At 43.0% G+C, this 23,530-nt stretch overlaps 1 protein-coding gene across 1 annotated transcript in view; it reads left to right on the top strand.

Annotated features, from left to right (window-relative positions):
* LONRF2 (LON peptidase N-terminal domain and ring finger 2) overlaps nt 1-21,812 on the top strand; it is a 37,179-nt gene extending 15,367 nt beyond the window's left edge. Inside the window, exons 2-12 of the mRNA XM_075524195.1 lie at nt 1,736-1,854; nt 5,166-5,288; nt 6,315-6,476; nt 6,937-7,162; nt 9,826-9,922; nt 10,291-10,405; nt 11,094-11,215; nt 12,046-12,204; nt 15,266-15,428; nt 17,413-17,562; nt 17,914-21,812. Coding sequence (XP_075380310.1) covers nt 1,736-1,854; nt 5,166-5,288; nt 6,315-6,476; nt 6,937-7,162; nt 9,826-9,922; nt 10,291-10,405; nt 11,094-11,215; nt 12,046-12,204; nt 15,266-15,428; nt 17,413-17,562; nt 17,914-18,072 — 1,595 coding nt within the window. The 3' untranslated portion in view covers nt 18,073-21,812. The remainder of the gene's footprint in view (nt 1-1,735; nt 1,855-5,165; nt 5,289-6,314; nt 6,477-6,936; nt 7,163-9,825; nt 9,923-10,290; nt 10,406-11,093; nt 11,216-12,045; nt 12,205-15,265; nt 15,429-17,412; nt 17,563-17,913) is intronic.
* Nucleotides 21,813-23,530: the final 1,718 nt, after the last annotated feature.

Below are 23,530 nucleotides of genomic sequence, written 5' to 3'. Positions count from 1 at the left end.
TGTAGTCTTGGGCCATCCCTCCTGGTAGGTGCTTGAACTTAATGAGCAGTGGCACCGGCAGCAGTTACGAGCTTATTCTGTGTGTCCATGCATACTTGGGTGCGTGCCGAGGCTTGGTGTGGGCAATGTGCTCTTACTGAGGCTGTGTTTAGGATGCTCATGCCGAAATGAGGTGCAAACAGTGAAGCCGAAGCAGGCTGGAGAGAGCAGGAGGGGAGACGAGAGCCCTGTGTAGGGATGTACAGGAGGTGACACTGGCAGGAAAAGTCTTGAGAGAGCTAGCTTGGAGGTGAAGCTTAAAATTTGTAGAAATGAGGCAGTACTGTCTCTTGGCACACCTTGGAACCTTTTTGAAGTTTAATCCCAGTTATGACAGTTTTAACCAGCTCACATTTGGGAAGGGTTACTGCACTTAGCTGCCGCCATCCATCAGCCAGCTTCCAGCCCTCCAGAGGCCTTTCCTGGCACACAAAGGACAAGAGTGGCCAAGAGCAAATCGCACCTAAATCTCATCTCCTAAGATGAGATAACTGCTTTGGTGGACAAAGGGAATAGCGTTGTTTGGGGCTTAGCGTTTTGGTTTTTTTGGGGGTTTTTGGGTTTGGTTTTTGGGTTTTTTTGTTTGGTTGTTTTTTTCACAAGGCTGCTGACACAGCCTGCCACAGCATCCTCCTGGCCAAGCTGGGGAGGTGGAGGTGGGATGGATGGAGAACTGGCTGGACCTTCAGGGCCCCAGGGTGATGGTTAATGGCTTGAGGGCTGCTGGGCGGGCGACTACCAGTGGCATTGCTCAGGTGTTGGTAATGGGGCTGACGCAGTTCAGCACCTTATTAACAACCTCCGTGAGCGGGCAGAGCACGCTGTCAGCAAGTTTGTGACACCATACTGGGGGAGGAAGAAGCGGTTCATGTGCTGGAGGGCAGGGCTGCCATTCGGACCAGCAACCTGGGGCGCGGGCTGACCGGTCTTGCCTACTTCAGCAAAGGCAAGCGCGCCTGGGACAGAATAACTCCGTGCAACAGGGCGGGCTGGGCGTTGCAGAAAAGACCTGGAGGTCCTGGTGGACAAGCTGAACATGGATCAGCCACAGTTTTTCTGTGGTTCCATGAAATTTTATGTTGGAGCTAGGTTTCCATCTTAAAATGTGTTATGGAGACCTTAGGAAAGGACAGAATAATAATGCTTGAGATGTTTATAATCCATGCAAACTGAACGGTTCATGAATGTGCGGGTACTGAGGCAATGTGTGTGATCATGAGAGGTTTGTCTGCCCTGAGGAGGGCAAAGTACCTGGGTGGCAAGTGGATATGAAATCTGAAGGCTGCATGCTTTTTCTTAACGAGTGGCTTACCGGAACGTTTTAGCTGAAGTCCTGTGTTGGTGATTTCTTTCAAGCAAAGCCACACTGGGGAGAGAAACACTTGGGGCTTTTTTTCTTTTTGCTTTCTTAAGTATCCTGTAAGCAAGGTGAGGGAGGGAGCAGGTGGCATCCTGTATGTGACTATGAAATCTGTCTTGCTAGGTAAAATGCAGAGGTTGCTTCCAGGCTGAGAGGAATATATTTTGGGAAGGAAAGAAGGAAGGAATTGCTTTTTTTCCATTACAGGAGAGTATAAAAGTAACCATTGTGCAGTAGTGCTTTTTAGGTTACTCTAGCTGGAAATTAGGTTACTGTATTTAACATGTAGTAGTGCTTCTTTTAATGGAGTTCCTTGTAACCTTTTTTGTTTTCCAGCTCCTTGCAAGTGTTCACTAATAGCACAGCGAGCAGAACTCTGTACGTCAATGAAAAACTACCAGCAAGCTCTTCATGATGCAGACGTCCTCTGCCGAAACAAACCCCACTGGCCTGCGGTACGGTGCTTGCATGTCGTAAAGACCAAAATGAAAACTGCTTGTTCTCGGGGCTTCTCTCTGTGGTGGGGACAGTGCTGCTGAGGGCGTTGTTGGAAGAACATCATGGCATTATCAGAGCTGGGACTGTCTACCAAAAGCTAAGTTCTTCATAGGACAAGTCTTGGAAGGTCCTTAGCGTGTCTCCAGCCAGTGGGATTTCACTGGTGGGCAGCCGGTGATGTAGTTTTGTTTGTGCTGGTGCCTGTCGATCTGTTGGGGTTAGTGCTGCAGCTTGGCAGCAGAATCGGTTCCATAAGATTCTGGCAGCCTGGGATCGCCCTGCAGTTCCCTCTGGGATGGCGTGTCCCAGGCAGTGGGTGGTTTTGACAGCCTGCCGGCCAGTGTGTCTGTCTGAGGAGCACCCCAGACTGTATTTCAGGATTATTTTTTTTCTCCCTTTAATACTAAGAGTTCATATCTGTGATTCCTACTTGTGTCATGGTGATTCATAGAGGGGGTTGGGATTTTTTTTCATAATGAGAGGAGGTGCTACAAGGAGCAGTCTGTGGGCAGTCTGAATTAAGCATCAGAAATGATGTGATGGGAGAGAAATGGAAGAAGCATATGGTGCCTGTTGTTTATCACCAGTTGCCTGAGGCTAGACTGGGTGTCCGACAGCTTGCCCCACCTCGAATTACACCTCCAGTCAGTCCCTCACCCGTCAGTAGCAAAACTGCTGCACAGGTTTGACCAGATAAAGCCCCTGGGTGCTACCTGGAGAGAGGGTGGCACAGGGAATCGGGGAAGGATTTTAGGCAGACCTTGACTTCCCTGCGAAGACTAAGGAGGTGCTGCATGAACCCCTTGGCCGCCTGCCTGAGCATGGGGGGCTGCAGCTAGTTATCCCTTTCCAGCTGGGGAAGATGTGGGGCAAGCAGAGAGGTGCTGTCTGAAACATCTAGTTTCTGACAAGTTAGATACTTGTCTCTGAGGGCTATCTGTCTTGTCACCCATTAAAACCTTTCTTATTTGAAGGTAGTTCATAATCTTCCCCCTGCCTCCAGTTTGCCTGTCTAGGATCATTTCTCATCAAGTCAGGAATCCATCTCAGGTGGCGTTGGCTGGGTTTCTGTGCAGAGGGAGAAAGATGAATTACGCATGTTCAAATGTTTTCTTGAAGTGTCTTCTCTGTTTGCCTTGAATCCATGGAAATGTGATGCGTGTCAGTCGTAGGCGGATAAAGATTTCATTAATCGCATCTCTGAAGAGTGCTAATTGAAAATGAAATATGTCATCATGGCATAACCAGCAGTGTCACAGACGCATTTCCCTTCGTGCTTGCGTGCGTGTGTGAGAACTTCCACGTAAGCTGTGCTGATCCAGAATCCATGTTCTCCAGGAATTCTGGCCATCTGCTTTGTTTTCTGTCTTTGCGGCATCTCATCCAGTGGCAGAGAGTAGCTCAAACATGCACTGTGTAGTTAAAAAATAAAAAAAAAAAATTGACTGTAAAGTTAAACTCATTCTGGGAGTAGCTCCTGGGAGGCAAATGTTCACCTACCAGTACCTTTTGGCTTATTGATAACTGAAATGTAACGGCTCAGTGAGTTACTGGTGAAGCTCTTGGGTCCACTGTAGTCATTAGAGCAATAGACAAGTTGGTTTCCTTTCAGTTGCTATGAAAACCAGGTCCGTGGACTCTCTGAGGCAGGGCGAAATTTCCAGTTGTACTTTTATGTGGCAGATAGAAACGGATGCCGTCCTGCCTGCATCCTGCCTGCCGCACAACGTCCTGCCTGGACCTTACCCTTCAGTCCGATGCTTGTCAGTGCTGTGCGAAAATCGGAAGGGGAAGGTGGCAGCGGTAGCCTCTGAAGTGTAGGGGCCTCTAGTCCCTGGGCCTAACTTCTGGCGTTGGATCTTGAGGTATTTTGTCCGTAGACAGCCCAGCTCGGCCCTCCCTTGCAGCTTGGGTAAGGAAATTGCTCGTGGGGCCCCAAAGGACGAGGCCAAACAACCTTGTAGCCTCCCCAGTGCAGTGGAGTAATCTTGTCAGCAATGTCAGGCGTGTTAGGACCTCTCTAAAAAGGTTTTACAGAGGCTGTGCAAGCGTCAAGGTATGAAGGTCAGGATCAGGCCTCGCAGTACGTCTCTTCTTACTGCATTGAGGAAAAGAAAAATGTATCTCACCTTGAGAGATTGGTGTGTACTGAGGCTTCTTGTTGCGGTCACCAAATGACATACATTAATTAACCTGTCCTACACGGTGCCTTGCTTTTGGTACAAGCCCCTTTCTTCCTGACAGTAGAAAGGTAAAGATCTTAACGGGGCTCAGCTTGAAGGGCTGTATTGAAAGACTGAGGGAGGTACCCGCTCAGGAAGATTCTGTGATACCAGATCTTTTGGCGTTAGCATGAAGAACAGAAAAGTGTATCTCCTTATTGAACCAGTGTCTTAGACTAGTGAAATTGCACTTTCAGCATAGCCTAGAGATATTCATGTGGATCAGAGGTGGACTTGCAGAGCACACCTCTGTCTAATAAGCAAGAGGCAAATGTTTAAATGCACACTTAGTTTCTTTTCATCATTAAGGAAGTAATTTCCATAGCCAGATTTGAACTGCAAATTGATATCCGCAGGGAAATTCAGAGGTGAGGCATTCCTCTCTTGCTATTAGTAACAAGTAAAGTAGGACTTGTCCCCAAGCTGAGTACCCGACCTGTTGGCCATGGATGTGTTACTCCAGGACATGGGAGAGGTAGGATGGGCTCAAAGGTTTCAGGTTAAGCATTGGTAAGTTGCCCTAAATTCATAATGTTGTTGGTCTTCTCTAGCCAAATAAAATAGGTGAAAAATCATCTCTGTCCTAGTAAGACACCCAGGAGAAGTGAGTGTCCTGAACCTAAAATCTTTTGCTCCCTCAGGTGCCACCTCCAGCCTGCCTGTGCCACTCTCTTTCCCATGCAGCTTCATTACTGTTAAGTTTGCCCTGGTATGTGAAATTGTTCTCTGGGGTATCGAGCCCCGTGGGATTGTAGTAGTCTCGGTCCCTGGGGAGACAAATATCCCTCCTCATTCTGCACCAGGTCCCCCCTGAGGAAAGGAGCGGTGCCTTTGGCAGGGGGTGATGCAGCAGTGGGTTCCAGAGGGGGTCTTCTTTCAGCGAAAGGGACTGGCTTTCCTTCAATTGTGTGGATCAAAGAGGTTGTTACCCAAAAAGTGTCTTATTCACTTGCAGAATGGCATGAACTTCCAGGTTGGTTTGTTTGGATTCTTGCTGCCACTTCAGAAATGATCTCTAGATTTCTACGTTTCCTTTGTGTGAACAGGGCCATTATGTGAAAGCAAAAGCTCTTTCTGGATTGGAAAGGACTGAGGAAGCATTGAAGGAGTTTCTCTATTGTGTTGCCTTAAATCCTGAATGGAGCTCAATGAAGAAAGAAGCCCAAAAGGTATAAGATGTATTTACTGGCCACTTCTTGGCCACCACGCTGCTCTTACTTCTGCAGCTAAGTAAAATCCTTGTTATTTCAGGTGATAGTAAACAGCCAAAGGATAATTTGATTCAGTAGATTCTCCAATAAACCTTATTAGCATTATGCTGTGCGAGGCACCTCTTGGGTTCGGTTGATGCCTCATCCAGAAGGATTGTATATTTGTGGATTCCACTGCAAATCTGTAGGTCTTGCTGCTGCCATTTGTAGATTACACGTGCAGTATGTCGGCCAGATTTGAGTACACCTGGATTTTGTAGGCTCCAGGCTGCTAATTTTAGTGCCCATCAGAAAACCACTTTTAAGTGGGAAGTGGCCGAGGGTTGAGAAGGGGGAGCTGTGTGCTGCCCTGTCCTGGAAAAATCCTGCAGTCTCTGTAGCAGTTTATATAGCTTCCCATGAGGGGCACACTTACTGGTAACCAACCACTGTCAGGTTCTCCATGGCCGTCCGGACAGGCAGCTTTTTATAAAAAGAAATGGGGATTCGGCAAGGTGCTTGGTGGGGACTGGTGAGAGGGGGAACAGGCTCTACACAGCTTTTAGCTCAAGGTGAAATCTGCTTGAGGATAGAGGAGATGGATGCAGAGGATGAAGAGAACTGAAACACATCTCTGTTAACCGGTTTTGATAGGAGAGCATGGTCTGAAGACTTCTGGAGGCAGGGGTCTGGGGGTCAGAGTGGAGAGGGGTGGAGGCAGAAGAAGGATGCAACAGACTGCTGCCCCGCGTGCTCCTGAGGAGCAGAGGCCTTCGGGGAGGGAGGTGGAGGCCAGAAGAGCACCTGGGGATGTGTCTGTGGTTGTGGTGGGGACTGCCATTCAAGTTTCCTGTGGGCATTGGGGAATGCAGGATGTCTTGGTGGTTGCAAGCTTCTTGGCATCCAGAAGCTGTGAAGTCTGTGTATCTGTGTTCATACAAACATAAATATCTGTGTCGTAATTACTATTATTTTTTTCTTTTTTTTTCCTCTCTAATGGACTAGATAATGTGTGAGATGTTTTTCCCAGCCTTTGAAAATGTGCATGATAATCTAACAGCACCTTTCTCTAGTCGAACATCCCATACAAGATTGAAACCTGCATTTCTGAGTAGCATAAACACACAGTCAGCTGCAGAAGATAGCTCTATTGCTGGGTCCTCAAAGGTAAAGTAAAAAGCATTCAACATAAAAATACCAAAAGTAACACAAGGATCTGTCTGATCTGTGTGACATTGTCTTTGTCTGCACTTACTTTCATGGTAAGCCTGTTTTCTCCATTGCTGTTGGATCTCTTGTTGGGATGTACTTCCTCAGAAAAATAAGAGAATGAAACTCTTTCTTCAGAAAACAATGTGGTGCCTTCACGTGGGGGTTGGTTCTATTTGTGGGGATTTTTTCTCCCTTTGTGCTTTTTATGCACTCAGGAACATAAAGAGACAGGAGCTGTAGGGAGAGAAATATCCCTATTTCATGCAACTGGAGAGTGGCCTTCTTTGGTATGGACCTTTCTCCCTTGCTAAGCTCATTGTAGGGACATTGATCTATTGCTGATGTATACAACTAATAGGAAAAAAACAAAGCAAAATTGTCTCATGCTGTATGTAACTGTTCTTAATTTTTTTAGGATACTGTGTTCAGGTTGACAAAAACCCCGTCCCAAGAATCTGATGTGTTTAGAAGTACCGATTCTCCTGTTTCCCATCATGTTTTGGATCTCTATTTTGAAGACAACAAGAAGTCTTTGGGAGCTATTCTCTCCAGTTTACCTGGGGTTGGCTTAAAAAGAAAGCTGTCCAGTGATATGCGGGATTTACAAAGCTTGGATGTCCCCAATAAGATTCCTAAAAAAGGTTTGTGTTGTGGCTTAGAAAAGGGATTTCTTTTGCACATACTTAAAAATGATAAACTACTTTTTTCCTCCTCGCTTTTTATAGGTGTCAATGAAACATTACCTACAGGTGTAACCAAATGCAACCAAAGTGATTAGTTTGTGTGGTCCTTTGTGACTAAGGTAATAGAATCAATGTAGAGATAGGAGCGGGATGGACAATACTTTAATGTTGTGTTTGTACAGCCATGGCTGTGGCTATGCTGCTGTGCCCAAAGACAATAGGACAAGGAGTGGTACGGACATGCTGCCATGCTCCCAGTACAGCCCCAGCCCATCTCGACAATGAGTCGAGGGGTAGTTAGGGTAACTGGTTTGTGTTAGAATAGGAATAAGGGTGCCAGCCATTGTTAGGGACCATGCACCATGAAGAAGGGAAGCAAGTTTTATGAGCAAGGTGATATTGCGCATGCCCACGAGAAGGGGTCAACGAAAGGACATAACTGCACGGCCACCAGAGACCCCCACGGAAGCCCCTCGGAGTTCAAGGACGCATGCGTAACGACCATGCCAATACGATAATTAGTTCTAGGAAATAGAATTAGTATGTATGATCATTCTGGGAAAGTTGATGCATATGTATATAGTCCAATAATATAAGTTTTGGTTGATGTAACCTATGGTGTGCAGGCTTGGTGGAGCAATCCCTGTGCATCCGGCGCCGTAATAAAGAATGCCTGCATTGCCTGCATAATAAAGAATGCTACAGTGGTGTTAAGGAGTTTGATTCCCGATTTCAGTGACACAGGGACTGGAATAACATTTTGTTGTCTGGTCTGTCCCTTTCTGCTGTAACAGCCTATTTACCTTATTCCAGAGCAGTTTCAATTCATTCAAAGAACACTATTTTTCTTTCTCAAATGGGCCATTTCCAGTGTGTAAATCCGCTAACAGTTTAGTCTTTGTGCTGCTGGTGCTGTTCCCATTTTCTAGGTCTCGGAGGTATAGCTGAACTTCATTGTCTTTCTATATGAAGGAAAGATGCAGTAAGCCTGGAAACTAATCTTTAACTGGCACCAGAAACAGTCACATGCAACTTTACATGAAATTTTCCAAGCAAACAAAGAAGCCTTTTGGAGGGTAATAAGCCCCCTCAGTTTTCTGTCACTTGATAGCTGTGCTTACAATTGGTGTGCTTCTCAAGCTTCTAATAAAGACCTCTAAAGTGTTTTTAGTACCCTGGGATAAAAATGCTGAAGGTAATACATTGCACTGAGTGGTGAATAATTGGTTAAAAGGAGCTTTTGAAATGCTGCTATATTATTGTGCATTTTTTCCCTTAAAAGAAAAAAAAAACCCAAACCCAACACCTTCTTGACAAATCTGACTTCTGCCTTGAAATATTAAAGTCTTCAAGTGCTGCTGTGTGTCTGCCACCTCTGCAGATGATCAGTGTATGGCCAGTTTCTGATCACCTTGCTGTGAAGGGAAGAACCCTGTACTTGCCTGTGAACTGCAGACTCAGTAAATAGATTGTGAAATCTGACCCGCCTGTATCCTCACAGCAAAGGCCAGAGATTGCGTTTTACCTATAACCATTAATTTCTGGTCTGTGCTAGATCCTGATGCCATGTTACTATTTGCAGAATTAACACAGTTAGGTTCTGGCTATTACTAAATGCTAACATGCGAGATGTAGGTTAAAGATAACGCTGTTTTTCTTTGTAGGCCACACAATACCGGTGCCCTCTCCCCTATCCTGTCTGTGCTCAAGATAAACCAGATGCTGAGCATAAGTTATCCTTTAAGAAAACATCCTAGTGTTTTAACTTAACATAAAAAGATGAGCTTTTTTTTTTTTTTTTAAATGGTCAAGAATTTAGGACATGGAGGTAGCATTCATGGCTCTGTTGCAACTCATCACTGAGCAACAAAGATGCAGATTGTAAAAGAAGTTGCAGAATCTGCTTGTATAAATGTCCTCAGAAGCTTGAGCTGATAGCTCTTGAGCTTAAATGCTGCTGCTGTGTACTACGTATCCCTGTAGTTAACACACTTACGTACCACCCCCAAAAAACCAGCGTGGGCAGAATTTTAAGTGAAGTGTTTTGTCTCTGTGTTTGCAGAGTGCTGAGCTAGTGAAATCAGTATTAGCTAATGCAGCTCCAGTAGTCCTTAAAGTTTAAGCTGTCTGAAACATGGGATTTCCACAGCAGCCTAGTCTAGAAGAATGTAAGCTTTTTTTATACTTGTAAGAAAAATTACCCCTGCTGAGAAATCTATAATAAACACTGATGAAATAGTTTGTGTGTAAACAAATTAAATTCTGGACTTAATGTACTTTAAAACATCTGGCCTGGCTGGTGTGGGAGTGGTGATGGTGGTGGGAAAGCAATAGCAGAGTATTTTAAAAACTAGACTTTAAAAAAAACCCCAACCATTTTTGGAGAAGCAGATCATGGGTATGCGGCTCTAAAGTGCTTTCTCTGGGCATAGACATCATCCTCTGCTTTCCAGAAGATTTTCTGCCAGAAAGTCTAAAACTTAGATGGAAAATATGTTTGTTTGGAACAAAACTTCAAAAAAGAAAAGAGATAAATTAGGTTCTTTATGGAAAAACAACTTAGCATCTGAAATTGCAGTAATACTTAAATATTTACTACAATCATCTTCTTACCTACTTAGATGCAGATGTTTTACCTGAAAACACCGCCGTCACTTCAAGTGAAATACCAACAACTCTGGTGGATGCGTCGGACTTTGAGTGTTCCCTCTGCATGAGGTACGACTGCGTTGACCTGGGAAAAAGATCGGAAAGCCTTTCTAGCTTCTGAAAAAAGTTTTCATGGTGTCAGAAGGGAAACCTGCCAGAGAATGTCTAAATCATTACTCTGTTCCTTTTTCCTGACCCTTGCATCTGGTGAATCTTTACAGATGTGGTTTTCTCCATTATGCATGGTTTTCTCCATTGTTTACAATTTCTAAAAATGAAAACCTTTTTTATATCCTTAGATAAAACTGTCATGTGTGATTTATACAAAAGCAGGAAAGGAAGAGGTGGCTGGATCTAGTCACTCCTTTCCACAGTTTGGGAATCTGCATTGTTTATGTTGGCAGCTTAGCTTTTTTGTTCCGTGTTTTCGTGTTCAGGTTGTTCTACGAACCTGTTACCACTCCCTGTGGACACACCTTTTGCCTCAAATGCCTTGAGCGTTGCCTTGACCATAATCCGCATTGCCCACTCTGCAAAGAAAAGCTGTCAGAAGTAAGTATGGCCTTGCCTTAATTAACAAAAAAAATATAAAGCTGTGTTCTTCTGAAAGCGTGTGTGTGGGGATTTTCTGTGCTCTACTCTCAGACCAGAACGACACAGTAGTACCCACAGCGTTAAGCTGTGCACAGACCTCATTTGCTCCAGAATATTCTTTGTCATTCCTTGGAAGACACGTGTGATTTGCTGGTGCTGAAAGGAATTGAGGATTCCAGTGTCACATCAGGCTCCTGGGGAGTCCCAACCATAGCCCTGTTCCTACCACCTCTCCAGTCTGTATCTCTATCTGCAGTGAACGAGGAGTGGTCCCTCCTTGGCCAAAACTTCTGCTCCAACAGACATAACGTGTCTTGTATGTGGAGTGCTTCTTGGGGAGCAGTAACCTGGCAGCTCTAGTGAAAATAATATACATATGTTCCACAAAAGTGAGGAGGGGCTGCCTCTTCTTGGTGGTAGTACAACTTCTGCCCAAAAAAGGGCACGGGGTTATAGTTAAATGGGCACTGGAGTGAACCTCGTATCCTAAAGTGGAAGTTTTGATAGCTGAAGGCTGGAAAGGAGGAGGAATCGGTACAATCCTGAACTAACGTGCTGTTTGGCCTTAGGAAAGGGGGTGGGCTGGGAGGAAGGGATGTTACCTGACTTCTCATTATCAGACTTAGGAGTTGGCTCTTCGTTGCAGTTTCTGGCAAGCAGAACTTACAAGAAGACCGTCCTTACAGAAGAACTGATAGTCCGTTACTTGCCAGAGGAATTATCTGAAAGGAAGAAAGTTTATGAGGAAGAAATGAAGGAATTGTCAAAGTAGGGTCTCATTTTACTACTGACAGCTTGTTACAAAAATGTATTTTTAACCTAAATTACTTGAAGAAGGTTCATTTGCTTATGAAAATGCAAAAAATGAATGAATTCGTGAATGAACCTGCCAGATGTTTTGTATTTTCAACGTCTTTGTTGCAGATAAACAAGAAACAATATGCTTGGATGGTAGAGAGGCACAACAATATTCTTAAAATAAAGATAATTGTCTTTTCCTCTGAAACAATGTAATAGCTTTAAAAGTTATAATGGGGGTTTTCTGGGAGTAGAATTCCAATTATAAATGGGTTGTACTTCAGGTCAGAAGTTCAAGGGTTCAGTATTGTCAGTGACTTGTGGATCTTTCACTACAACTCAGCTAAAAAGAAAAATAAAACATGCAATTAAGCCTGAAAAAATAATGTAAGGATTAGTGGGCTTCTTCAAAATTAAAGGGCTTTACTGAGCTTGGGAATTCTCTACCACCTTGCTTTGAATGTGGTTAGTTCTTAGGTACTATATTACTATAAAAAGTTATCACCAAAATCTTAGTACTTGTGTTTAAGTATTGATATACACACACCTGGGAGATTGGCTATTATTTCCTGACTTTTCCTCTATGAAAGTAGGTTAGAGGGATTGTTTCTTTAAGGTACTAGCAGAAAGAGCCCTGAAATATGTTTGTCTTGTAAGAATGACAAACTTTGACCAGATACACGTTTACAAAAAATGAGTCTGAAGAAACCATTGGACTCGGTGTCATATTAAGGGTTTATGCTGAATATAGCAGTACCCAGAAAAAAGCTGATTTTTTTTTTTTAATAATTATCTTACAGTTTGAATAAAGATGTTCCCATCTTCGTATGTACTATGGCCTTCCCTACCATCCCTTGCCCACTCCATGTCTTTGAACCTCGTTATCGTCTAATGATAAGAAGATGCATGGAAACTGGTACCAAGCAGTTTGGCATGTGCTTAGCTGACGAATTAAAAGGGTAAGGAGATGAGCTGAGAATGTCCTGTTGTTGCAGAGGCTGTTGTGACGCTAATGGAGTACTACAGCGCAGTATACTTGTCTCCCCAAACCACTGCGGTTCCTTCCAGTCCTGTATGAAACCAATACAGAAGTGGCTGGCTTTTTAGTTTTGTATATTAAACATTCCTTTTGACACAAAGATGTAATTTTTATTGCTCCCCTGTTGGATGGATAGCAAGAATACAACTCATCCTGCTACTACAGGCTCCAAAAATAGCACTTATTTGTCTGTGTGGTTGGAAAGCTTTCTAGCCTGTTTGTTCTAGTGAAAGCTGACTGTCTGGATGACGTTGGTCCTCTGTCTGCTCAGTTTTAAAAAACAAAAATAATATATAAAAAAAAAAAATCTAAACTTTGCATAGGTTTCCTGTATAGGTGGTATTATTTGAATGAGACAAAGTATACCCTTGGCTGAGAAGCCTGTTCTGCTGCTGAGTGTTGAATTTTGATGTTTGTCTTTACTGCTGTGTTGCAATGTCTAAACTATCTGCAGTGAGTGGGTTACACTGTCTTTCTATATGATCTTACCTTTCATTCATTTTTGTGAATTACCTTTAATTCATTTTTGTGAATTCTGACACTGGTGTGTTTCCTGCTCCCTATGCGGAGAGTGAATACTAATGATTAGATGAAAACCTTTGGGTTTTTAAGTCCTTTATAGATAATAGTTTTTTGGGTGAAGGGGATAAGAAGATGCTTGTGGAAAAAATGAGGTGGTCTTAAGAAAGGTCTACCTTATGAGATGTAATAGTTGCTGACTTCAGAAGATGTGTTGGACTGATGCAGACTGTAGAATGGATGACCGAGGTGGGAATTTTTAAGAATACATTAGACAGGTGTCCTCAGGAGCAGCATTTTTGTAGGTGATCATCACTGGAGCTGAGAGGAGGGCACTCATACCGGAACTTGGCAGCCTTTCCTTGTCCAGTTCAGGTTTGTTTTTTTTTTTCCTCCCAGACTGGATGGTAAGGTGGCAGTAAGACCACAGGAGATGCTACAGCTTCCAGTCGGCTCTGGCAGTGCTTCGTGCCATTAGCATGCTGTCGGTGCTGTACTCAGTGGAGTTCAGGCTCCAACAGCAGCTGATGCTCCACAGTCCCTTCCAGGCCTGTTACCAATTTTCTGGAAGCAAATATTTGTAAGAGTGAGGATGACGCTTTACTCTTTTGTAAGAGTAAAATGACGCTAGGACATCAGTGATAACTCCCCTTACATCTGTGAAGGCTTGCGGAAGAGCCAAACTTATTTGTAGTCAGGTCTAATACAGAGGGCCAAGGGGTTACAATTCCCAAAAGACAAGAATTGATTTATTAAATAGTGTCATAAAGGGTATTTTAAAATGCAACCAGTATGGTTAGATTTTATGTCCTGTCTGTTTTGAGTTACTGAAATAATGAAACTTTTTAAGCATGGTAACTTCTACTTAAATCAAACACTGATGTGCAGGAAGCCTTCATCTGTAGACACCTGGCAGGCTGTTGTAGCTTCTTACACAAGTAAAGAAGTTATTTTGTTTATTCAAAATTGCGAAATCAACTGGGAATAGAAGAAGTGGGGAAACTTGTTTTGCCTCATCTACTAAGACATGGATAGGGAGGCTGAGATTCATACCTCCCTTGAAAAGCACAGTGACAAGACATGTTCAGTTCATCACCTTACTCTGTTTTATTTCTCCACTTTAAAACTGGGAGAAGAATTGTTTATAAACTTCTAATATGTCAGTCCATTTTATACCCATCTCTAGGTGCTTTCTTGTCTCTTTTTGAGTAAAGTTACTTTCAATCCAAAAGTAACTTCTCAAAGAATGACAAAAAACCCCCCATCACTTATACATTAATTTCTAAACTTGGTATGAATGTCACTAAAATCCTTAATTTACAAATTGTTATGTAGCTGTTTAAATAGTCTAATATTGCTATAATAAACTCACGTGTAATCCCATCGTAGAGCACCAGGGTTTAGCTGTGTGCAGCCGTACTCCTCTTGCTCTTCCTCAGTTTGTTTTGTACAATGGCCGGGAGAGAATGGTTGTTCACAGCAGTCAGCCTTTTTTTTTTCCCCTCCCAAAACCATGTTTCTGGTAGAGTAGAAACAGGACTCATTTCCCCGCAGTGTCGCTGTTTCTTCATCGCTTTGATGTAAGAAATGGCCAAGCCCTGGTAAAACAAGCATTTCCCTGATGAAACATTTATCAGACCCTGCAGGGATTTGAGATCTTGAGATGAGACCAGATACAGAGCATTCTCCTGGTTAGCAGTAGGCTGAGGAATGATGTTCATCTGCAAATGCTGGCAGATGAACACATCATGGTGAAGAGTCATTGCTCAGTCAGCCTCCCTAGTGAACTCACTACTGCACAAATGTAGAGTAGGTAAGCCTGATAAGTAAAAATTTATTGCATGCTTGTTTCCAGGACGTGATTAAACCCTGTACCTACTTGAAATATAACAGATACAAATGTACTTTTGTAAAGTTTTGGGGGGGTTTTTTGCTTTTGTTTGTTTTTGGGTGGGGGGGGTGTTTGTTTTTATCCTTAAATTAAAGAATACAAGTGCAAGAAAAATCTTGCTGTATAGAAACCTTTTCCTTCTAAAGCCTGTAATCTTTTGCTTACACCTCGGAGCAGGGGGTAGCCCTCCCAGCCCTGCATTTATTTGTTCCTCAGTTTCTGGACTTCCTTATGGTATCTTTATCCATCTTGTTTTCTTTGCAAACGAGGTGAATTTGCCACCAGCAGCTGGCAACTCCCAGCATGAAACATGCTCCATTTAGCTTCCTGTCCCTTCCCAACCCTTCCCACCCCCAAAATATTTACACTCCGAAAATGCTGCTGCCCTGGACCTCTGAGGGAAGGCAGAAAGGGTGGGGGTTGTGTGGCTTATGTGAATAAGCAGCAATGTGTTGTCACCAAAGCAGGATCCTCTTTCAAATAAAAAGTGGTGAATTAGGCCCAGTATTTGTCCTGATGTGTATAAACACTTGCTGATGACTTCCACTTTTATGCCCTTCTGTCATTTCAGATTTGCAGATCATGGCTGTATATTAGAGATCAGGGACGTAAAGTTTTTTCCTGATGGGCGCTCAGTTGTTGATACAGTTGGTGTCCGTCGTTTTAGGGTCTTAAGCCATGGCCAGCGAGATGGATATAACACAGCAAACATCGAGTATCTTGAAGATAAAAAGGTGATCTATGGTGCAAAGTTATTCATACCCATGTATTGCTGGATTCACTTAAATAGCCTTTCCTTGTTGCATTTCAAGCTAGCTGTGCCTTATTTTTAAACCAATATCATTATAAATACTAAAGCTCTATTTTGAAAACCATGGAACAAACTTTGTCTCTTCCTTCCCTTTCTTCCTTTCTGCCTTTATAATTATCTCTGCTTGAAGTGTTGCACTCCCTTCATGGATCTCAAAGTAGCTTCTGAGACTCAGGTGCTGAGGCCTGTCATGATGTGTAGGTGAGGTCAGGGTAATGTTTTAAAACTGGTACAGACTTGAAAACCTTCTAAAAACACGTGCCCCTGTTGCTAGAGAACTGACTATTCTCTTCTTAAACTGAACAGACAGTTGGCGGACTTCATATGACCTCCAAGCTCTGGTTTACAGAACAGGTCCTCAAACAAATGTGGGAGTCCGCTCTTAAAATGAGATCTTAGTGACGTGTAGTTAATGATGCGTGTACAAGCATCCATCAGAGCTGGCTGAGAGCAGAGAAATGCAGAGAGGGGAGTAGTTTTTAAAAACAAGTCCTCTTATAAAACCTGTGTCAAGCGAGGTGCTTGTGACGGGTGCCAAAGGGTGGCTTTTTGGTCATGCTTAATGATGACTTCCTGGATCATCTTTAGAGCATGTCTATAAAACCTGGATCCCTCTTAACGTTGAGTTTAGTAGTCATCTCTTGCCAATTGATGAAGGCCAGTCCGGTCATGTAGCTCTTCAGTGCGCTCTCACAGTTGAAGTGCAAGTCTGTAAAGTCTTAGTAGGGCTTTTCTAACCTGTGCAGGACGATGCAGGTGTTCACCAGGGCAGGAAAGGCAGATCGCATGGAGGTGCCTGCCCCCGCGAAAGGTCGGAGTAGGTAGTCTGCTCAGAGTGAGGGCTCTGCTGTGTTTAAATCCCCAGTGAGGGCGGTGGAACACAGGTGTCCAGGCATTGTTTGTAGATGGTGCCAGAGACCCACCTCTTCATAATTAGGGTGAGATATACCTTGTCTCACTTGAGAGGCTGACGTCTGTGTTCAGCACCCTATGTTCATGTTATATCTGATGGAGAGAAATCTTAGTCCAAAGCTGTCTGTTTTATCTGATCTGTCTTAGATACCTATCTTAAGATGAGATTAATTGCCCTCTAGATCTAGAGCTGTTTCTCCTCGAGTGTGAAGGGCATCCAGAGCAGCTAGCCCAGACGTGCATCTGAGTAGTACAGGTGAATCACACCATTGGTGTGCACAGATTACAGGAAAAAAAACCCCAACAACCCCAAAACAACAAAAAAAAAACCCAAATGGGAAACCAAATCACCGATTTGTAGTGGGTTTTGCTCATGCTTTTTTCTTTTCCCTGATGGCTAATAGTCAGGCCTGCGCAACTAAAGCACTCTTTGCCTCAGCGAGGGTCTTTTTTTATGGCTGTTCCTGGTATTGGGAAAGCATCCGCTTTCCCTGCTTCCTGCCTGCTCAGGTGTCTGCCCTCCTCCTCCTTGGCTGTCCTACCATGGCCTTAACACTTCTATAAAATACTGCTGATCTCTAAATGCCGTAGACCCCATGTCTCTGTGCTCGGTGGCAGTAGTGTTTCTTTTGTTTTGCCAGACCATATAACAATGTTCAGAGGCCCTTCTGCGACAGGGAGTCAAGGTAGTGGGTTTGAGATGATTAATATGGTGTCCCGGGATTAGAGAGCAGATTCTTCTGTTGTGCCGTAGGAATGGATATGAACAAGGCAGTAACTGCTCCACGAAATGTCACTTCAGAACACCTAGGGGAGGGTAAAAAGACTCCAGCATCACAGGTTTGAAATCTGAGACTTGGGTACAGTTTGCTTAGATAAGGACATTTGAACAGCTGTAGTCACTGCATTATTTTGCTTCGCTTGCTTCTGGGGAAGCGTATGGACTCCACGGCATCAAACCTGTTTTGTTCCATCTCCCTTCTTTTAACAATAAGGTTGAAGGACCGGAATATGAAGAACTCGTCCGCCTTCATGACTCAGTTTATGATCAAGCCGTTGCCTGGTTTACTTCTCTTAAAGACAATATGAAAGTGCAAATTCTCAATCATTTTGGGTCCATGCCAGGAAAAGAGCCAGAGCCACAGGTAATAAAACCTTCCTACTTATGCATCCTTATTCTATATGTAATTTTTATACAAGACTATTTTCTGACAAGTTTTTGCTGTGTTTTTGTGCATTCTAAGCTCTTCTTATTTACCCAATTTTGGTCTATTAGCGTGAAGCATGGAAAACAGTGCATCAATGTAAGCTGATACCTGAAGAGATCTGTCTTAATGGCGCATATAGACAGAGAGAGCACCTGAAATTAAGTGCTTTGTTGCTGCTTGAACTGTTTGTTTTACGGTGGCTTTCTTAGCACACAGAAGTAGAAGGTGGTGAATACATGGGGCAGCGCTGGTGAATACATGATTGCATGTCTTTCCATCCTTTTGCAGAGCAACCCCAGTGGTCCTGCCTGGTACTGGTGGCTCTTGGCAGTGTTGCCGCTGGAAAACAGAGCTCAGCTGGCTATATTGGCTATGACCTCCCTTAAAGATCGTCTTATCGCCATCAGACGCGTATTGATATTTGTGACTCGCAAAAGACCCAGATAACATGGACTTCAGTTGTGAGTGGGCACCGAAAACATCTCATGACAGGTTGTTCTGGGGGAGGGCAGAGGGGGAGGGGTTGTTTTTTGTTTTTTTAAAGATTCCTTCAAAAAGGAACAGCCCTTTCTGACTGCATCCAGCATCCATCGATTGCATCCGTTTGTTATCCTGGGTATTCACCAAACCTTGCACTCTCTCCTGTTGTCCTGGTGAAATCTGAGCCTCTACAAAGCTGTGCTACAATGAGAGCATAGCTGATAGATGTGGATAATTGCTTCAAAGTACTACGATAGAGTTGATGTTTCTAGCCTGCAAGAGAGTTAAGTACTAGAGTAGCACCATTGGCCTGCATGCGATTTGGATTTCCGCTTGGTAGGAAAAGGAAACTGGACAGTGGATTGAAGAGGTGTTTCCTAGACTTTCTTGAAGGTAGTGAACAGAAGAGGAGTTACGCTGCCTGGCAGAAGTATGCATGAAGACTACAACCAACAGTATGCTCTGTTAGTGAATTGGTAGGCAGTCTGTCATACACCCACATCTCTCTATTTTCAGCAAATAACAATCTGTGAGGAAAAAAAAATTAAGCTGTTTGTGGTCAAGGCATCTGAGGATGTTTATCTGAAAGAATAATAGCTACTGAATAAGTACACTATTTAGTAGCCTTAGGTAATCCCTCGTGTTGTGATTTATGTGTTGTAGCGGATTGAGTATGTACAAAATGTTTGGAAAGGTGTACTTTGGTTTATTTGAAAAGAAAAATCAAAGTAATCCTAGCTGGTCTTATCGCTAAATTCAAATCAAACCGGCTCCCTGAAGTATGATAAACTCTGCTGTGAAATAATGATTTCACCCCAAGTACAAGGGAGGCATGCTGCAGTTTGCTCTGAATGCCTGTTCTGCACATGGGACCGGCGAGGATGAAACGCGGGGAGGTTTCCATCTCCCTCCCGCCTGCAGTGTCATGCCAACCTCCCATTACGTTGGAGTGATCTCTACTGAACATGTTTCAAACAGAAAGTATTGTAGTTTAGTACCAGTTGCTGTATGTGATGGAAATCAGTCCACAATAACACCGTGAAAGGAGGCACAAACCGAACCTATAAAGGCAAGTCTCAATGCAAGCTTAAGTCAGGTGTTAACCTTCATTTGTCTTTTTGATTATTTTTTTATGTATCGTTTTGTTAATATCTAACTTTGATAGCTTTTAAATTGATTGCTTGTGAGTCAAATGATCAACATTTGCTCAACTGCCAATGAAAAAACTGACAGTGTTACCAATTCAATTGGCATAGTTTCCTATACGTAGAACTGATACTACCAACAGGAAAAAAAGTTGACTTGAATCTCCCATGTGCTGCAAGCATAGCAAGACCAAGTAAAGACTTGTTCATGTGCAGAAGTCTGGTAAGAAGAAATGGCTGTTTACCTAAATGGTCAAAGTGCCTGGTTTCTTTTTTAGTTCTTTTGTCCTTATTTGTCAATGAAGATGTATTTAAACTTTTTTTTTTCAATTTGCACATGAGTTCTGGAAGAAGACTGCATTAAAATGCAGTGATTAAGATATATTATCTGCTCTCTTTGGGTATTGTAGTCATAACCTGTGTGGTCTGGGAAACAAAAATATAGAGTTTTTTTCCTTTGAGCAAATGGCTACCACAAATGGTTTCTGTAACATACCCTGAATGTACTGTAACTGCCTCTACCTTGAACACGCCTTTTCTATTTAAATAGTTTGTAAGTATATTCTCTGAATTGTGAAGTGCATAACTTACAACCAATGATGTCATAACCTCTACAGTAGCCTTCTGCAAGTTCTGCTACCGTCACCAAAATACTCAAAATTCAAGTTGAATGCATTTCCTCCGGGATTTGAAGAGGATGAAGAGGAGGTCACTAAAGTATAAAGGAATTGTTCTCTATATGGGGGAGGAAATGTCAGAAGTCAGTAGGTCTTCAGCCCACTGTCAGCTGAGCTACCAAAGGGTGGTTTTGCAAACTAATTCTCAGACCAGAAGATGGACTGTATTTGATCTCGCAATCCTTTCTGTTCAGCTTCCTGTTCTTCCCATCCCTTTTCATGCTGTGTATTTCTTCTAGACTCACTCATCTCGCTCCTTCATGTGTCTGGCCTAGTTTTGAGTATTACTAGTTTAGCTGCAAGGGGACGCCGATGGTATTTGTGTATTGCTGGTCCCTGATCTTACATGTGCTTAATTTTACATATAGGAGTGTGTTTAAGAAAAAAAATAAATATCAAGGTGCTAGTTAGTATCTTCTTGGCTTTGCCTCAGTAACTAATGTGAATATTCTTCTTTGCAAAAGTGATTTTTCAAGGTATCTACTTTTGAGGTACTTCTGAGAGGAAACCCTATGGAACAAGAGAGGTTGTTTACTGCTGTTCTGTAATGTGTAAAGACACATTTTACATGGAAAGTGACATTACTGTGTTCATGAAGGCCTGCATAATTAATGGAATGATAGTTATCGAAGAGAAAGCTGAACTGTAGAGGGATTTTTTTTTAGTCAAGGTTTAAAGCGGTTTGTGAATATTTCAGTGACTGATGTTTTGGATAAATGGTAACAACATAGGAATAGTCTGTGTATGGATGCAAATAATGATATTAGCAGCCCAAAGCTGACATTTCTTCCAAAACATTGAATGCTGATCAAATAGCAAAGCTTTAATAAATAAAAAAAAAGAAGAAATCACCACTGCCCTGTGGTACTTGCTTTGTTAGGGAAAGTACCAGTTTAATTGTTACCAAATTATCTCTGCCATATAATCTCTACAGCATCCAGTAGTACCTCATGGGAAAAGCTAGCTATCTCATTTCTCTCTAGAGTAAATGTCCACGTTACGGCTGATCTACGCTTAGGTGTAGCTTGTCATGAAGGTACATGTGGAAGCATTGGAGCTGAGCTCCTGGAAGAGATAGACAGGATTCGTTGCCTTTCTAGCTCATTACACTTTTCTTGCTTGCTGTCCAAGCAAGGATGCTGGGATATATGATGAGTCTTTTCACTGTGGTGAATGTGGCCCTTCTTTATACATCATAAAGAGGCCAAAAAAAAAAATCCCTCTACCTCTACACCTGTTGTTCACCTGTAAAGCTTCAAGCTACAAAATGATATATATATTTTAACCTTTTTTTGTCTTTCAAAAGCATACTAATTGTTTGCCACTGAGGCCTTCTATCTACTGTATTTTAATATGTTCATTTGATAGTCATCGAGATCTCTTTGTACTTCTAACCTCTAGATCTTGTCATGTTTCTTACTGCTCCTTTTTCCTTGTTCTCCAGTCCACTTTTAAATTGATAAATAGAAAGCTGTACACTCTCTATTCCTACTACATTTTACACTAGTGGAACTGGTATTTTGGTAGCGCCTTAATTTTGCAGTTGTGAAATGATTGTATCAACTCTTATCTGGGGCTTCTGACCAGATTTAAACGAGTATGTTTAATGTAGATAAACTTGAAACCATTTTTTACTGTTTTAAAGCTAGTTATGAAATGGAGTGTGTACATATGTATAAATATAAATTATTAATCTGCACCTTTTTGTATCTAGTAAATACAGGAGAAGTTCATGTTCTAACCACATTTGGCACTTCTTGTTGCATAAGCAAAGCCAAAACTTTTTTTAAAAATTGCAATGTTCATTTCATGTATATTTGCAATATTCATGGGAAATGTATTTAATTTATGTGATATTTGGAATAAAACAGATTGAATTTATAAGAGCGTGAATTTATGGGAAAGCTTTATCGCTCTGTGAGGGCTAAGAGCTAGAGCCGTGGTGAATACGATCTGAACAGAAACAAGCCGCTGATGTGCCGCTCTCAAGGGGGCTGATAGTTTGATTTCCCCAACAGGAGCCCAAGGGATGAGAATGGGCTCCATGAGGTTTTAAGAAGCAAATGGCATCCCAGAAGCAGCGGTTAGACGTCGCAGTTCCGAAGTTGCACGGCAAAGATTTTAGCCCCGGTGCGGGAGAAGCGCGGGAGGCTGCAGAGGACGCAGCACAGTGGGGTTTGCTGGGGAGCCGGGGCAGCCTGAGGCACTGCGTGTGAATGGGAGGGGTGCGTTTTAAGGGGAGCAGGAGGTAAGGAGCCCTCAGCAGAGGTGGGATGGGGGAGACGAGCCTTAACTCCCCCAGGGTGCGATGTGACAAAGGTGCGAGAGGGGTCGCGCAGTTGGCTCTTCCTTTCGTAGCTTCTTGGAGTATTTTTTAGCCCTAAGTGTGACCTGACTGGCCCCACGGAATAAATTCTGAAAAATACGGTTACAGTTGAGGATGCAAAATGCTTTATTGATTAAGCCCAGTGAAAGAAAATGCCTTCAGGGTGCTGCTAGGTGGAGGTGATGTTCCATGCCGAGCTGCTGGGCATGGCTGGCACTGGTGTGGGGGGTGGTGGGACGCCGGCCAGGCTGCCACAGCAGCAGCAAAACGCGGTTGGGGAGGGCAAAGCCGAGCCAGATTGTGGAGAGCATAACCCATCCCTCAGCTACGTCTCGCTGCCAGCTGAGCAAAACCACTCTGAAGGCGTTTTTTGTAAATACTAGCCTTTTTTTTTTTCTTTTGGTGTTGGATTGACTTTAGCCTGATTTGTGCCTGTATTCACTGAATGTTTGAGCAAACAAACATCAGTTATAGGACTGCTCTTTTAAAAGAAGTTGCAAGTGTGTTTTGGAGTACGTGTATAAATGATGCTTGAGCTGTTTTGATACGCTAGACAACTGCACTCTTTGAGCATCACTCCTTTCACCAAAGGAAGGAGGTGGGGAAAGATGACTGATCTACCTTTCCTTTTTATTACCCAGATCCTTGCGTGCCTCAAGACTTTGAGAGCAATAGAAGCAAAATAACTGCATGAAGTTAGTACATATTAATAGGACTTTTTTTCTCACCCTGCATATCCTTTGCTAGCTGATGTCGAGCCCTAGAAAGGCAGCATATCAGACTGTGCCCTTTTCCCTGAGCCTTGGAGCGATATCATTCCTAGAGCATAGAAACCTTAGCGGTCTGTTGTCCTCTTTGCATTACTTTCTGCTTCATCGAACCGGGAACCTGAAATAGCACCGCTTAATTCTGTCCAGCAGCACTTGGGAGGCCAAGCACTTGCTGGAAGCTGTTGGCTATTGAGCCATAGAATAAGAAAAATGAGTAATCTGGACAGAAAAAACTGGGTCTGTGTATCTATAGGGGGAAAAGAAAATGTGCCAGCACTTTCCTTAGTTCCTTTAACAAATGTGTATACTACAGTTGCAGCTAAAAGACAGGCATGTTTTTAATCGCATTTATGTTACATGGTAGGAACAAGTTGTTTCTAAATCGAGATGAATATTGCTTGCTGTCAACTTTTATAGCTGTGTTCTGCCATATGTGTGGTTCGGCCTTGTCTGCTAAATTTGGGACTCCATGCATCCATGGAAGAAATGTCTTCACTTTTAAATGTC

The sequence above is a fragment of the Mycteria americana genome, chromosome 1 (assembly GCF_035582795.1).
Source record: "Mycteria americana isolate JAX WOST 10 ecotype Jacksonville Zoo and Gardens chromosome 1, USCA_MyAme_1.0, whole genome shotgun sequence".
Lineage (NCBI taxonomy): Eukaryota > Metazoa > Chordata > Aves > Ciconiiformes > Ciconiidae > Mycteria > Mycteria americana.
The sequence above is the reverse complement of the archived record's forward strand: the minus strand, read 5'-3'. Positions and strand labels throughout refer to the sequence as shown.